General features: G+C 46.2%; 1 protein-coding gene across 4 annotated transcripts in view; it reads left to right on the plus strand.

The window, feature by feature from the left end:
- The first annotated feature begins 1,454 nt into the window (after window positions 1–1,454).
- Window positions 1,455–16,231, plus strand: part of cbfa2t3 (CBFA2/RUNX1 partner transcriptional co-repressor 3) — a 40,373-nt gene continuing 25,596 nt past the window's right edge. For 2 of the 4 annotated variants that reach the window (XM_084540833.1, XM_084540835.1), the window contains exon 1: window positions 1,455–2,432. In XM_084540833.1, the coding sequence (XP_084396959.1) occupies window positions 2,258–2,432 (175 nt within the window). In that variant the 5' untranslated portion in view covers window positions 1,455–2,257. Of the gene's footprint in view, window positions 2,433–9,915; window positions 9,978–16,231 lie in introns of those variants that run through there. The other 2 variants (XM_084540834.1, XM_084540836.1) reach the window with 2 other exon arrangements.

The raw sequence follows: 16,231 nt of genomic DNA on the forward strand, positions 1-16,231 counted from the left end.
ATCTGTGATGCATGCATGTCTAAGGAGGACAAGTCGACACAGCTGAGCATGTTTCTTTTTATAATCAGGTGAGAGATGTCGCCCGCTCGGTTCCTAATTCTGGTGCGTGTCGTTAGACAAATGTTAGAGGGGTGGGGTCGCCGAGAAGGGCCGCCCGCATCGAAATCTGTCAAACCCAACTGAACCGTTTATATTTGATTTCTTTTATTTTTGTTTTTGCCTGTTCTCCCTATGCCTGCATGGGTTCTCTCCAGGTACTCCGGCTTCATGTGTTAGCCCTGCGATAGACTGCCGACCTGTCCATGGTGTACCCTGCCTCTCGCCCAGTAACAGCTGGGATATAGACGAGTTGTATGCCTATGAATATAGACAGTCTGCTCACAGCGGGCAGTTCAGAAAAAATTAATGCAGCTCAGCTTTTGGGCTCTTTCAGCAAGTTGTCTTAGCTTATAGCCATCAGCTTTACGGAAAAGTTGCAGTGTCACAGGTTTGATAATTCGCATTTATAAAATTTTTTGAATAAATAATCTTTGACAAGCCATGAAATGACTGGAAGCCAAAAAGATCTGATGTGGTGGACATTGTTCATGATGGACCGGAGTTGGTTCAAGGTCCTTGCATCTGCCACTGATGTCAGGGACTCCAGCTCTGCCCCCCTACCACAGAGTCCTCCTTCTGTATCAGCTTGTCCAGCCACGAGGTGAACCTTCTTCTTAGTGCTGCCTCCCCAGCACGCCACAGCGTAGAAGAGGACACTGGCAACGATAGTCTCGTAGAACAAACTAAATTAGGGATGAAATATCAGTGACCTTTGTCAGGAGACCAGAAATATCATCATCATTAAAATTCTCCTCTAAAATGACAGCTCTGGACATTAAGTGCGTCTACAGGTCAGATTCAGAATGTGAATCTCAGTCTTTAGAAGACCAACATTTTATAACAAATTCAGCTTGTGGTGGACTGACTGGCTGTGATACATACGAGACATGCATTAATTATGATCACTCATTCGTTCAACCACAATTGACTGGGGATCTCAGTCGTATTGTGAACGATCATGCAGACTAAAAACAGACTTATTAGACTAACATCTATCCTGTTGGTGAAGAAGAAGATCTGCGAAGTGTTTTAAAAAAGTTGGAGCAACTGCTTTGACGTTAGGAAACACAAGTTACTCACAAACCCACTACGTGTCGGGCAGAAGGATGAACAAGAAAGGATGAGTTTTTTGGACATCGCGGCCATCAGGCAAGGTGCACAGAAGCAAAGGAGAGGTGTCTGAGAAGAGAGGATGCAAGAAGGGAAGGAGTGGCCGGTGGCTTACACAGCTGGTTCCTGACAGAGGAAGCCCAGACGGAGGCCCAGGTCCTGCTGCCTGCTGCTATCACCACAAGCAACATTACTGTCTGGCCTCCCCGGGGACTGCAGCCCTGCAACACAGAAAAAAATATATATATCACACACACACACAAACGGTGACACTCAAGTACACACTTCTCTTTTGAGCTTCAGCGGCAGGCAGGGTAGGAGGAGGGTTCAGATGAGAGCACAACCCCTCAGCCAGAGCCGCAAGACAAACTGACCTGCTACTGACACTCACTCTCACACACACACACACACTCTCTTGATTGCCTCACTTACACACACTCTGCTGGGAAGGAGAGAAGAGAGATCGAGAGAGAGCCAGGCCAACGGCAGCAAGTGAGGAAAGGGGAGATTTGTAGTGCCAGGTTCACCTAAAGCGATCCGCTAAAGAGGCTCGCGTTTGTGGACGAAGACCGTCAGCTGTGAACATGCAACTATCATAGATCTGTGTGATGCAGCGCAGTGTGCGGACGAGAAGAACGAATTCCTGAAGACTCCAGGGATAATACAAGCAGGAGAAAAGAAGTCCTCAGAGAGCATGAGAAAAGAAGACAAGGAAATACCTCTGGCTGTTTCTTATCATCCCACCATTTGGATCTTTAACTGGAGCTAAGTCCTTGTCCTTGCATGGCAGTTCAGTGGGTTACATAATGATCTATTGGGGCCACAAAGGCAAAGCAGGTGACGATTACGAAGAAAGACATGGGAAGCCTCCAGCACACTTAACGACAGAGGACATTCGCCAGGAAAAGCTTCTAAACATTCGGAGCTACTTGTGATTTTTAGAGTACACCGTCTCGCGGCCGCTCCGCCGTTCTCGGGCCTGCGGTTTGCCACCGTGCACCACAGACACTCGCCACCTCTCCGAAAGGAACGCGAAGGTGGTCCGACCATGTCCGCTGACCTGAAAGCCGGTTCCTCCTCGGCCGCGGTGGTCGCTTCACGAGTCCCCACGGTCACGCTGATTAGCCACCGAGAGCTGAGGGATAAGCACGCCGCCCACAGATTCCAGCCCGGAAGCCTCGACCTCAACCTGGCAGCCAGCAACCATTACAGATGTAGCGAAGGTAGGAGCTGGTTTTATGAAGTCTTTCGGCGGCGCGTTAACCGTGCTGAGTGATGGAGCGTCCCGCGGCTGTCAGGTCTGCTCATTAAGTTGAAGTGATTGACAGATAATCAGTTTGTGTTGACTTTGTTGACACATGCTTTAAGGGCAAAGTGAGGTCTCTTCATCTTGCAAGAAGACCTGTTATTTGAAGACTGAACCAAGGGTTTCAAGGTTAGAATGACATTGGAAAATTCCATCTAAATTACCCCGTTCTTGTCCAGAACGATTATGTAACTGCTATTGAGGCACACTTATTGAATATTCTTGCCTGAAAACTCTTTAGAGATTACTAAATCATGGCATCTGACTTACCGTCACATCTTCACAGCCACAAATAAACCTGTCATTATTGTTAACAAGCCCAGTGGAAAACATTTGTCCCACGCCACTGGAAAGGAAAGGGAAAGAGGTTTTTAGAGCAGCGAGTGTGTGTGGGGGGTCTTCCTCTGGGCTTCCCCATACAGCTGCAAGGAACAGTACGAGATACTGGAGTTTCACTGTTATGCTTCAGCGCTTTCAGAGCATGCAGGTCAATAAAAGTGCATCGTAGTGAATGACAAAGGCAAAAAAAATTAAACTTTATGGGAGCATTTTGCAGACAGATGAGGGATACTTAAAAGACGGCGTAGACAAAAGGGAGGGGGAAAAAAAGTAATTGATTCATAAAGAACTGAAAACAGTGAAGCGGTGCCCTTAAGGTAAAAAAAATAAATAAAAATGAAAGCCTTCACTTAAATCAGCTCGGGGTTTGAGGAGAGAGAGAGATGCATTAAGAATCAGACATTAAAGGCCTAATTTTATGGACTCTAAATATGTAGAAACGGTAAGCCAGTGCGAGGACTAATACCCAACGTAGTGAATTACCTGCAGCGCATACCGTCTCTTGGCAGTAATGAGCTTTGTGAACGTCGCCGCGATAAGGCCTCTATAATTAGGCTTAGTCATAAGCATCCCCCCCTGTAATTCTGTGATAAAAAGCCAGCAGAACTCCTGCGCTGGTGCTCCAACCCATTCATCACACACAAAACTCATGCACACATGCATACACTGAGGAAATCAAACTGAGGCAATGAGAACTGTAAACACAGCTCTTTGTCTCAGGTAGTTTACCTGATGTAATTGTACGTGTTTGTTGGGGGTTGGGGGGGGGTCGGGGTGTATAGTCCAGCAATATGTTCACAGTGTATAGAGAAGCAGCAGTAAAGCGCGCGCTCGTGCACGTGCGTTTGGCGCGAGTGTGTGTCTGTGTGCGCGAGGTGTTGTGAGCTGCAGCATAGGCTTCCTGTGAGGGAGCAGATGTCGCAGAGCTCAGGCACAGCTGCGACGGGCGATAACTGCGGTGGCAAGAATATGTCGGCACGCTGGCTCTTCTCCCTGGGTCTTATCAGCCGCACACAGCACACAGACGCACACGCACGCGCACACACACACACTCTCTCACACACACTGACACTCGTATAGACACTCTACAATAAGGAACTGCCACCCAGCACTAGCACACCCTCGCAGCAGGCCCAGATAGAGCCAGCAAGGCAATGAGAGAGAGGAAGAAAAGGAGCAAGGACTAAATCAAGGGACTTTGATGGGAAAGGTGCAGAGAATCCCTAACAAAGCCCCGGCTCATGTCTGCTGTATCATAGACTTCATAATTTCGTGTCAATCCTAATCCCCTGTGGCTGTGAATTGGCTATTCCTTACAATTGTCTCTCACACACACAAAAAAAAAAAGAGGCACGTCATCAGTAATAACTTTAAAATACGGGCATAATGTTATCACTTTCCCCCGTCTTGATGACACCGCGATGCATCATGGGCATTTTTATCCAGGTCTTGCACAGCTAGTCATGCAAAATGAGCTTTTAGACAAAAAGAAATAGAAATAGTTCTAATACTTGGTAAGTAAGTAAGTCATTCGCTTTTTTCATCTTCTACTTCTAGCGGCTATTCTTGCACTTTTGCCGCATCACTCCATCTCAGCAGCTAAGCTGATGCACACTGTCATGCACGGTAGACATGTGTAGAAATATAATTTCACAATAGGTCATGTCTTGTCCACTCTTTCACCAATACGTTGCTTAACGATTACATCACTGCATCTCTGGCACCGGTGGGAGCAAACAAAATGTGGCGAGAGGTAATCAAAAATGCGCGAAGAGATGGATGCTGATAATGATGCAAGGAGAGGTAAAGTACTGGGTAAATAAGGAGGGGGGGGGGGAGAAAATAAGTGAGGGACATGAGTGGGAGGAACGGCAAGGTGGTGATGAGATGTGTGTGTGTGTGAGAGAGAGAGAGAGCAGTTATCCTCTTTATTTCCTCAGCATCAGCTTTGTGGTTTCTATGAGGAACAGATGTTCACAACTTGATACAGTGCCTCGTCCCCCTCCGCTCACTATCTCCAGTGCCAGCACCACCAACTGTCTGCACACACACACACACACACACACACACGCACAGAAACGCGAGCACACACACGCATATTGTCTCTTGGGAACCACGGACATATTTAGCTGCGACTATCTCATGTGAATAGGCAGGGCGTATTCACCTGCATCATGAGGACTTTTTAATGTCCGTTTCCCTCTGCAGCTCAGGCTACATATCCTGTTCTTGAGTCAACACTTGATTTAATCAGGTGTCACTTCCTCCTTTGTCAGTTTGCACTTCTGTTGGTCAGATGTGACCATGTGCTCCTGCTCGGCCTGGCAGCCCGATCAAAGAAAACACACACATGCATGATGAGTCTCGTAAAAATGCCTAATGCTTCCCATCATCTAGTTTTTTTTTTTTTTTTGGTAGAAGTGCCGTGCATAATAAAGGAAAAGGTCACATCAATTAAACCTCACGAGCTACCGTCTGTTAATGTTTAAGAAAATAAGAGATGGACCATAAGGACGTGTTTTGTTTTGCAGGAGTGTGATTCACACTTTGCGGGAAAATAAAGTGCACACAACACTTTTTTTAATTTTAGCCAGGGACATAAGGCACGCTGGACGCACGGTTATACTTGTGCGGTGTTCTTATTGGAGTTCGTTCCGCGGAAGTACTGGAAGTCAAGTATTTCAGAAGACGTTATTCTATCCAAGAGCATCGATTGAATTTTGAATTCCCGGCGTGTCTGTATGATTCAAACAGCCGACACTTTGCTGCTCGACTGCAAACAAAATGTCAGGGGGTCCACGGGTGCAATTTGTAAAAGCAGCATTCCAGCGTGTGTGCTTGAGTGGGTGGGTCAATGATCCGTTACACCACGCCATATTACGAAAAGACTCTCCCTCTGTCTCTCTCTCTCTCTCTCTCCGTGTCTCTCTCTCTGTCTCATCCTCTTTCATAATATAATGGTGCTGCCTGAGGACACATTAAAGATGTTAACATAAAAAAGAGAGAAGGAGATCAACATCCTCTTAGGCGCACTATCGGAGAAAACAGAGCTTAAGTTACAAAACTCATATTTGGGGGGAGGACGCGTGTGACTCAACGGGAACACAAACCTGTCATTTCTATCAGCATTTCTATCGCCGTAACGCGCCACGGTTACTCTTTTGATCGAGTGAGATGTACTCTTCCTCTTTCATGGCTGCACTGGAGCCCGCGTTGGTGACGTTAATGGCAGCTCCATGAGAGTGTGGTCTGTTGAATGTGCACGAGAGAGGAAAGGATAGTAGAAGGGAGAAGAGCGCAGGGACACAATGGGTCTAGCGTTCCTTTCAGACGGCTCAGGGCCTTATCTCCTTTCAACACACTAGCCTGTGACTGCCACTATAGGAAAGGATTTACAATGTGCGCGCGGAGGAAATGCTGCAAACTTCTCTCGCGCTTTTACGGCGGCACACACATGCGCGCACAAAGAAAGAAATAGTCATTTCCATAGCAGCACAATGACTGAACCCTAGCTCTTGTATCTCGGTGAGTGCTCAACCATCCAGGAGATGCTGTCAAACATTGCCAGAGTCCAGAGCAAGGTGATGGGGAGGGGGGTGTGTTTGCGAGGTGACAGAGAGATAGGGGAGTGAAAGGAAAAGGGGGAGACAAAGCTGTTTTTGTCATTAATGCCATCAGAGGGACTTCCAGTCTCGGTATTATGGTACAGAGAGTTCATCAAGGCGAGTTTCCACCGCGTGTGCGTTTCATTGTGCAGTTTATCAGGCCGGCCACATGGAGTGTCACGGCTAACCCGGTGACCGCTCAACAAAAGGCCAAATTAAGAGGAGTGAGAGGCTGTCGTACAGGGAGGCTGACAGGTTGACTGACGCTGTTCCCTGGGAGAATAGCATCCTGTCAATCACGGCAACTGTCACCTTGACGGGAATCCTTTCTTTGGATGCAGCCCCCGTTGCCAACCTTTCTGTCACTCAAGGCCACACACACGCACACACACCTCTTCCATGTTGTTCAGTATTCTGCACACAGCAAATAAAGCCAACTACAGTACAGAGACACACACACAATGCTGCATGTGCACAGAGCCACCTAGGGCCACGGCTCTGAAAGAGAAATATGGAGTAGTTTCATTGAGGACTGTACGTCAACACTGGTGCGCTACACACTCTGACACATTCAGCTTACAATGGCCTGTGTTTATGTTGTGTAACTTTAGTGTGTTTCCCCCTCTGTTTGAGAACACATTCTTGGTATCGTATTTTCCCTACATCAGATGTTGTGTTTGCACCTTTAAGTTGCCTGAAGTTATTCCTCTTCATTGGCCATGCATGAAACTGTTCCAACCAGAGAGCAGCCGGGGCTTCCCCCAAACTCAAATGATTTAATCAGCACCGTAGTGTTGTTTTTTTATTTTCGAAAAGTCCTCCCATAGTCTCCGCGCGACGGCAACATTTGTGTTGAGCCTTGGCGAGGCTGGTGAGACTGGAGTCGGGGCACAGCAGCTGTCTGTGTGTACTTTACAAGCTGGTTCTGTTTGTTCTGTAGACACAGGAGGGGTCAGGAGGGTGTCAGCTTTGTCTTCTGTCCCCCTCTATGGCTATGTGTGTGTATGTGTGCGAGCCTGCTTCGAGGTGGAGAGAGGGCAGGTGGGTGGGGCAGAGGGACTAACAGACCAGTGTGGACAGGTGGAGGATTCTCACTATAGAGGAGCCAGATGTACTGTACCTGCCGTTTCTCTCTGCCTCTCTTTGTGTATTTCTGTCTGCCCGTCTGATGTATTTGTTCATCTTTAGTTTAAGTGCACATTAACGTTACTGCAAGCGCAAATATATTTTTTTTTAAATCTGTGGTAGAGCTGCGATGATTAGTTACCACTTAATTAGTTGATTCGCAGGAAATTAATCTTGCAAAATCCAATCTATCAAAAGTAAAGAAGGGCTTACAAAATAATTATTTCAGTCACTTTGAATTTTGAATCAGGATAAAACTGACATCCTATTGCACCAGAAAACATGTGACGGGCATTTAATTAAAAAAACAACAATCAAATAAATAAATTTTATTATGTTCATCCTAATCTGCAGAGTTTGGGCCGATTTGACGTTTCCACCTTAATGTAAATCAAACACGCAGCAATGAAAAAAGTGGAACGACTGTCAGGATGCATGCACGGCAATAATAAAGAGGACCTTAATGATGGTGGCATCAGTTCTGTTTACAAGACAAATCTCCCATCTGTCCGTCTTGAACATCTGTCCACCAGTCTGACCTTTCATGCCGGCGCCTGATTTTTATTTTACAGGATATGAAGCGTTTAAGTGTTTTTTTTTTTTTTTATGCCAACGCGCCTGCAGTCACATTCCTTTGCGTTTGTTCAACCGTTCTTGTATTGTTTTTTCTTCAAGTGTTAATCAAGTAAACAAAGTCTGCAGAATTCTGCTCTGCTCGTTGACCTCGTCGTCCTGATGTGAGGAAACAGCGGCCCCCACGGGCAGACGGCGGTACAGCACAGGGCTGTATTTCACCCATTGCTTTTTTTTTTTGATTGGAGCTGTCTGGTGTCTGAAATAATAAGGTGGAAAGCAATCTGTTTGCACTCATATCCTTTATATTGCTTAGACTATTTATCCTGCAAAGCCCGTTTTTGTGCAATTTATTGTTAAAGACAAAAACATGCAAAAGAAATGCATGTCTTTTCTTTCTTTTTGGCCAAGTGTCACTGATTAGTTGGTGCATGTTGGGCTCTGTTACATATTTATAACATTTTCGCCTCATTTTAATATTTTTTTTTCTAGCAATATGGAGCTTGCACTGTGCAATTTGGATCTTTTTCAATTTAGAGAGGATTCCTGTACAATAGCTGCCAACTCTTGCCTCCGATGGTACCCGAGAGAGGGAGGGAGAGAGAGAGAGAGAGGGAGAGAGAGAGAGGGAGAGAGAGAGGTTAGGAGCTCCAGATGGTGTTTAAACGCAGACAGAAGGCTACAGCGAGGACAGAGAGGAGGAGGAGGAGAGAGCCGCGGTTACTGCGTACAGTGGGCCCGCCAGCTCCACTCATCACCAGAGACGAAACAAAGTCCCGAGAAATCCCAAAATCGCGAAGTGACCGATGGGAATCGAACAACAACCTTGCGATGTGCTCAGCTGAATGTGATTTTATTTCGGGAGAAGTGAATCGCTGCTAACGCACCACCTGAAGGCGGCTCGTCGGCGGAGGATCGGCGCGTCGGAGGAGGAGAAGGACCGTACAGGGAAACGTGGAGTAGCCTGTCCGCACGCTGTAAAGAAACTGTCTTTTTTGTTTCTTTATACAAAAAAAAAGAAAAAGAAAAAAGAGATTAATTCATCTCGTCGGATGCATGAGGACTTGCTCCCGACTCCACGGACCGTGGCTAAACTGTGAACTGGAGAAAAAGGCTTTGAAAGTTGTCACAGGAGGAATAATAGACGCACCCTGCAGACCAGACCGGAGGAGCCGCATCTTTATCATTTGCGGGTTTACCTGGGAGAACCTAAGGCTTTTGGACTTACATTAGCACATTAGTAGTTTAAGTTTTCTGTCCGCTTATAATAAAAAACCAACAGTTTTTTTTTTTTGACAGCTGAACCTGTATTTTATTTTTCCTCCATGCGTCTGGGATGTTTAAACTGAGCAGGAGAGCGGATTTACATGACTGGGACAAGTTGTGATTCTCTAAAGCTGTTTGCTTTAATAAAATAAAATAAAATAAAAACACAAACTCAGACTGCAAAACCAAAGACATCACTTTGCTAAAGGATCCAAGAGCCCTGGCTTTGCTTCTTGTATTTCCTCTTTTTTTTTTTCGATTTTAACTGATAAGACAAATACCTCATAATTTATTAAACCTGGAAAGCCCAGATCCCGTTTAACCTCCCAAAGGAAAGTTTAACATTCTCTACATCTATTATCCCTCTCGTCAATATTTCAAAGACAGAAAAAAAGGGGAATAACACCGAAAAGGCTCTTTTTTTTTTTCATTTTTCTTTCTTCCTCCTTTCCAAATGATGAGGATTGAGACGCTATAAAAGCCTCGTTGTAGAATCTCTAAGGTGTGGATTATCACCGCCACCGTTACCTCAGCTTGACCCTGACCTTCACCAAGTAAGTACAACCTGCGCAACTCGAAACAAATCAAATGAGGACAAAATATTGGATTCTGAATTCTTGGCACGAGTTGTTTTTGAATATAATTTATTTATTTATTTTCTTTTTTACACATTCAAAAGCTCAAATATGTCCAGTTGAAACTTTTCTGGTCAACGCTGTGTTTTGCAGCTCTGTTAGAGCAGCGTGTTCATTTCAAGGTGAAGAAGACCATGATGTTATGCATGCAGCCAGCAGCCTGTGTGGTTTTTATTTTTAAAAAAATGAATATTATTGCTTTCTCACTTTATTTTTATGATGCATGTGCATGTTAAGCCCTCTCCAGATGCATTAGGATATTAAATATATTGAGAAAAACGTGTTATAAATTATTCTTGTTCCATATAATTGATGTAGAAATAGGGAATGTAGATATCTGTGCAGAGACAACGACTCGTTAATCAGTATTTTGATCTTTTTTTATTATTATTATGTGCACTTATCTCTTTTCGTGGACTTATTTTGGTGACTTTAGAGCTGTGAGCCAATGCTGAGAGCTGATGAGGTGGAGAGAGAGAAGGAGAGAGAGAGACAGGGAGAGATAGGTGGTGTCATAAACTGTTTGCTCCATGAGTGTGTGCCGCACATCAAAGCCACGTTGAGACAAAGTGATGACACAAAATCTTTGGTCTCTATGATTTTGGTGACCATCTGGACTGGATGAAGGTGATGGGGTGTAGGGGGATAAATTTAGACATTTGCCCTAGACTGAACTCCTTGCCGCCTCAGAGTGGTCTATCCAGCTTTTGTGGCACACTGTGCTGCATTGTCACCGTCTAGGTTTTTGTGAAAGGGCTCGAGAACCTTGAATGCTGATCCGCTTCCTTCGGTGCAGGGTGCAGGGTGTGTGTGTGTTACTGTGGTGACACCATTTTTGTGGAAAAATTAAAGAAGGCTAGGACAGCCTTAATGGGAGCACTATGGCAACCAGAGGAAAACAAACACAAGTGAGAAGTGAGTTAAAACGCAGAAATCATAACGGGTGATTTACAGCAACTCTTGCGAGCGCGGAGGAACTACTCCCTAAGAAGAAACAAGTCCAGCCAAAGGTTTCTTCCACCCCACCCCCCCACCACCACTTGAACAGCCTCGGCAGCCTCGCTCTCCTCTCCTCTGCCTCTGAGTGCAACAGTAAAACACTCTGGCCATTTTCTCTGCAGGACACGGCCCTGTATAATTGGCCCTGGTAAATATCATCTGAATAATTGAACAGTTGATAATAGTCTCGAACAATGGATGGGAGGTTGCGGAGGTGAAACCGCAGTGCAGACACCCTGCCTCACCGCACATTATACCTCCGTCGCCGCCAAGCGGAGCATCTCGTCCTCCCTCCTTCCACCGCTGGCCGACCCTTCGCTCGGATCAGCGGGGCCCGGTGCCTGCGAAGGCAGATGTCCCCACTTCATCATTAAGTAGCTCTCTTAAAAGGCAGGCCATTCATTATGACCCCCGGCCTGCAGAGTGTTTATTCAGTTCCCTTCTACCACAGGTGCATGAATGGGATGTCTTCTGTGTTATATACAGAAAGGAAACATACTGCAGGACTTGAGAAATAGAATCTGTTATCTTCTGAAGACATTGAGCGAAGTCATGCGCCAGCAGGGAAGTCTCTGCTATTTAATAACAAACAGAAGAGACACATTTACTCTCCTGCACTTGAGGCTTTTGTTGCATTTGTTATTATTCCGGGCTTTATTGCTGCCATTTGAAGTAGATCTTGACTGTTTTACAATGAAGGTATGAAAGGAACCAACTGTATAGCTCGTCGGTGAGTTGAATATCAGCTGTTTGACAGCAGAAATGAAGGTGAACGTCTGTGTTTACGTTTCATCTCAGTCTAACAGTGTCGGTGTCATCGGGTGCAAGTGAAAAGGCGTCTCTGCTGTGACACCGTATGAGTGTGTGGGCTTGTTCGGCGTGCTCTGTGTGTGTGCGTGTGGCAATTATTGTGATCTAAATGCGGGCAGGGCAGGTGAAACTGGCTGTCTCCTAATTAATGAGCGGAGCAGATGGCCCCGGGTGGGCGGGAGGCGGTCAGGTGGCCAGCACAACACAGACACCTGGGCCGTCGCGGAACGGGACGAGTCAAGCGGCCGACGCAAGCCTGGTTTGTATCTGACATTACGCGACCCCCTCGAACGGGAGCAGCACCTCCCGACAACACCCTCCACGCAACTGTTGAAACATTACGAGTAGAAGCAGTTTGCAATGTGTTTGCTCTCCAGCGAGTTATCTTTTTAACTTTTAGATCTAGTCACAAACCACTCATGTTAACCAGACCGCAAAACTGGAACCTATAGATTATTTGTTTTGATGTTTTTACGAATAAATAAAGACCCAAGTAAGTAAGACTCCAACTTACTTTTCTATTTAAATAACATTATATTCCTCAAGACAAGAAGATTTGTGTGATCTGACGTTAGTAAAAATACAACACAACAAGTGCTGTTTCTGTTTCTTTACTAGATTAGCTATGGATTTGTTGCACAAAGTCGTTGCTGTAGAAGAGTGGCTTATTTTTCTCTGATTGTCCCACTGTAGGAAGTCACATATCCATGCCTCTGCTGTGAGAGGATTATGTGCAAACCTGATTGTGAAGGCCTCTAAACTTGCACGGTTTTTATGATATAAAGAATCATGCTTCCTTTTTGACTTTTGCTAGCTTTTCTTTGGCGTTTCTGCTCATGAGTCATTTGCAGAATTGATTTAATTGACCTTCATGTGCTTCCTTAACAGCTAAAGTGACTTTAACGAGATTGAAAACTTTGTGTAAATATGGGAGCAAGTGATTAAGTCATTATCCTGTCGCAGACTCGCTGTAGTTTCCCCCGGTGTTTGCTCCGATACATAAAGATCAGTGTTGTTCTGGCTGCCTCCTGTTCCGTCCTCCGTCTCTTGTGTGTGTGTGTGTTGGTCTGCTCTGCCCCTGGTCTGTTCCACATGTGTTTGACATTACTGTGACAAGGCTGGCCAGCCTCTCTGGGGAGATGGAGAATGTCAGAGACTAGAGCCGAGAAGCGAGCAGCTTCCCAACCTCTGATGGAATGAGAAACACACTCGCTGGATGGCTGGCCTGCTGACGCCACAGCGTGGGAGCAGAGCGGAGGGTGGAGGCCAAGTAAAACCCCAAATGTGTGTTTGAAATATCGCTCTCGCTCGCTTTTTTCCTTGTTCCTCTCGTCTGCGTCCTGCACATTCACACTCGGATTCCCAAGAATAACACACGGTAAACACGCGCTCGCCTCTTCCCGCACCAGCTAGTAATAACACTGTTTTCAATCACAGGAATTATCAGGTGTCTTTTCTCCAGATTTCGAAATGCTCAAATTATCTTATCTGTGACATTCAATGGTGAAACCTCGCCATTTATGGGTGAGCGTTTCTGAAAATTATCTGTTGACTTGACTTTTCATTTTACTAAATTCCATCAGCATGTACAGTGTTGACAAATTGCACCCTCAATCATGCATTTGAAAAGGGAGGCACATTTCCACCCCGTATGAGTAACTCTCAGTGTAAACAAATGTCTCCACATAGATGAACTGACAGTATAGTGCGTAGCTGAATTGCTGACAGTCACAGCAAAGAGAAAAACAAAACACTTCCTCCCCCTCCCTTCCTTGTCTTGTCTCTATTCCACCTCCTGCTCGCCCCTACTCACCTTTTACTTCCTCACTTGTCCACTGACCCCTGACCTCCGCCTGACCCTCCTCTACTCCTTGTTCCAGTCTCCGCGCTACACCTTTCTCACCTCCCACTCCTTCTACACCATGGTAGGAAGCGCGCTCGGATCAGAGTCAGACACAGGAAACAGCTGGGCTAATCTACGGTAGCGCCCGAGCTCTGTTTTAATCAAGCCAAGTGGACAGGCCGGCAGAGAAAATGGGAAGTTCATATCGCCACCGCTACCTGATATAATAAACCCCTCCTTTCCTTGTGGCCCACACCGAGGCCTTTATCACAGGCGAGGAGTAAACAAGCACAAAGGAACACAGACTGAAGTTATTAAGGCCTCCACTCCAAAGCGGCTCTCTCTGGAAGTCTGGGGAAGTCGCTGCAGCCGAGGAGCATGCAGGCAGAGATTGGGAAGGAAGGCATGTCTCTCACATTTGCTCTCTCTCTCTCTCTCTCTCTCTGTCTCCGCTCTCTCTCTCTCTCTCCTCGCAGTATTTGTGAAATTAAAAATGTCGTTATCTCCTGGAAACAGATCCTGTGCCCACACAGATGGTTCCGTCTCTCTTCAAATGGGAGGCTGAGCCACCGAGTGCCGTTGTGTTACCAGTTAGTTGTACAGACCTTAATCTCGGCTCCAGCCTTCCTTCCTCCGCCGCTCTGTCTCTTTCTCTGTACACGCACGCACACACACACACACACACTTACACAGAGAGAGAGAGGGAGAGAGAGAGAGAGAGAGACAGACAGACAAGCTCCAGCCCTTCAGATAAAAGCACTGGCCGTGTAAAGTACTAATTTCACAAGGAAATGGATATTTTAACTTCTCTGAGATATGTGCAGCGCAGAGAGAGGAAGGTCAGAGATTTTCTTGATATGTCAAAGAGCAGAGATCACTTTGAAGAGCGACTTATCGTCGGGCATTTAAAGTCGCCCGCCTCAGCAGAGTGTAGGGGTTTGTGTTTGATGGTTTCCCCACTCAGTCTTTTCAAGTACTTCTTCAGACAGAAATCATCCCGTGTGCTTTGACCCCTATGAGCTGTCATTAAGTAGAGGGGTAGGGGGTTGGTGGGTGGGGGTCTATACGTACCTTTGTAGGCTTTCAGATGCACCGGAATACATGTTTGTGATTATGTCTGAGACCTATAGAGGATCATGATTGCGATGCGTGTGTCTGGAGCCATCGGTTCTCACATTTAGTTATCAAATGTGAAATTACAGAATCTATTTAGAGGGATCAAATGAATGGATCTTTAGCCTTAGTTTTTACAGTTAGGACTTCTAATCTGCTTGTTATTTAGTTCACATCCTGTGAAATTATAACCTTGGACTAAAAATGCCTACTAAGAAATATGCCATCAACATTGAGCGTAGCTGAAAGAGTACTCTAATATCCTCTTATAGACTTTCTTTAACCATCTCTGCCATAAAAGAATATGTCGGTTTTCACTTTCTGTTCTCCTAATTCACCAGAGAACCTTTACTTTCCATCAGCTGTGTTTGCCATCCACGTCCTCCGACCCGGACTCGACAGCGGGTCATCTCAATTTGCCAATTAGCTCACGTAATCAGCGTGCTATTGGCACAGCAGCCACTCTCTTTCTTCAGCCACTCGCTCTGTTTTTGTGGCGGCGTCCTGTAGTCGGCTCGCGTCCCAGAGGGGTAGCTGGTATTTATTTCGGCAGCTTCCAGCATGAGCTGGCTGTGGGCTAAATGGAGAAACTGTCAAAGCTTCTCTCTAACTTGTCACATGAATGCCCCCTCCTCTTCACTCCCCCTCCTCCTCCCGCTACCACACTCTGTTTCCCAGTGGTTTGTGTGTGGAAACCTATGGGGTCCTGCATGATAATACAAAACACCCGGCCCGCGCCTGGTTAATGTCAGGAGCTTTTGTTGCCGTGCCTGCGGGCCAAACGAAGAGGTATGAGAGCGCTGGCAGGCTGGGGAGCAGTTCGGGCTACAGACAGTTTTGTCAGCGCTGACAGCTCCATAGTGACAGAGCAGACATTTAACACTGAATGAAACAAAATACAAGACATCAAGCGGGAGAATGACTAATCTGCTGTTTGTTTCTCTATCTGCGCTGTAAGTGACAGCTCAGTGTCGGGGCTTTTAAGCGGCGCACAAAGCACAAGAGCGAGGGACACGGGAAGAGAAACAGGCAGCCACACTTCACGACTTCTGTTTGACGCGCAAACACATGCAGTGTGTAGTCTGGGCCCGTGACGAGGGAAGACAGAGATGCTGCATTTGCTGTCGGGTGTGTATATGTGTGTGCGTGTGTGTGCGGATGTTGCCAGGGTCAAATCTAAGTCTTTTGTGCTCCATAAATCAGCAGGCAACGGCGGTGACGTAAGAACAAACAGAGCTGCTCTCTGCTGCAGCTGGCTAGAAAGAGGGAGAAACAGGAGAGAGGAATACAGAGATGGAAACAGAGAACAGGACAGCAGCTGTCAGGCCTCCGTCGCACACCTGTCACACAGGAAGCGAGCGCCGGCCACTGTTTCCTGGATACACCTCCTCAAACACTGCTCCTGGAA

The sequence above is a fragment of the Chelon labrosus genome (assembly GCF_963514085.1).
Source record: "Chelon labrosus genome assembly, chromosome: 3".
Taxonomy (NCBI): domain Eukaryota; kingdom Metazoa; phylum Chordata; class Actinopteri; order Mugiliformes; family Mugilidae; genus Chelon; species Chelon labrosus.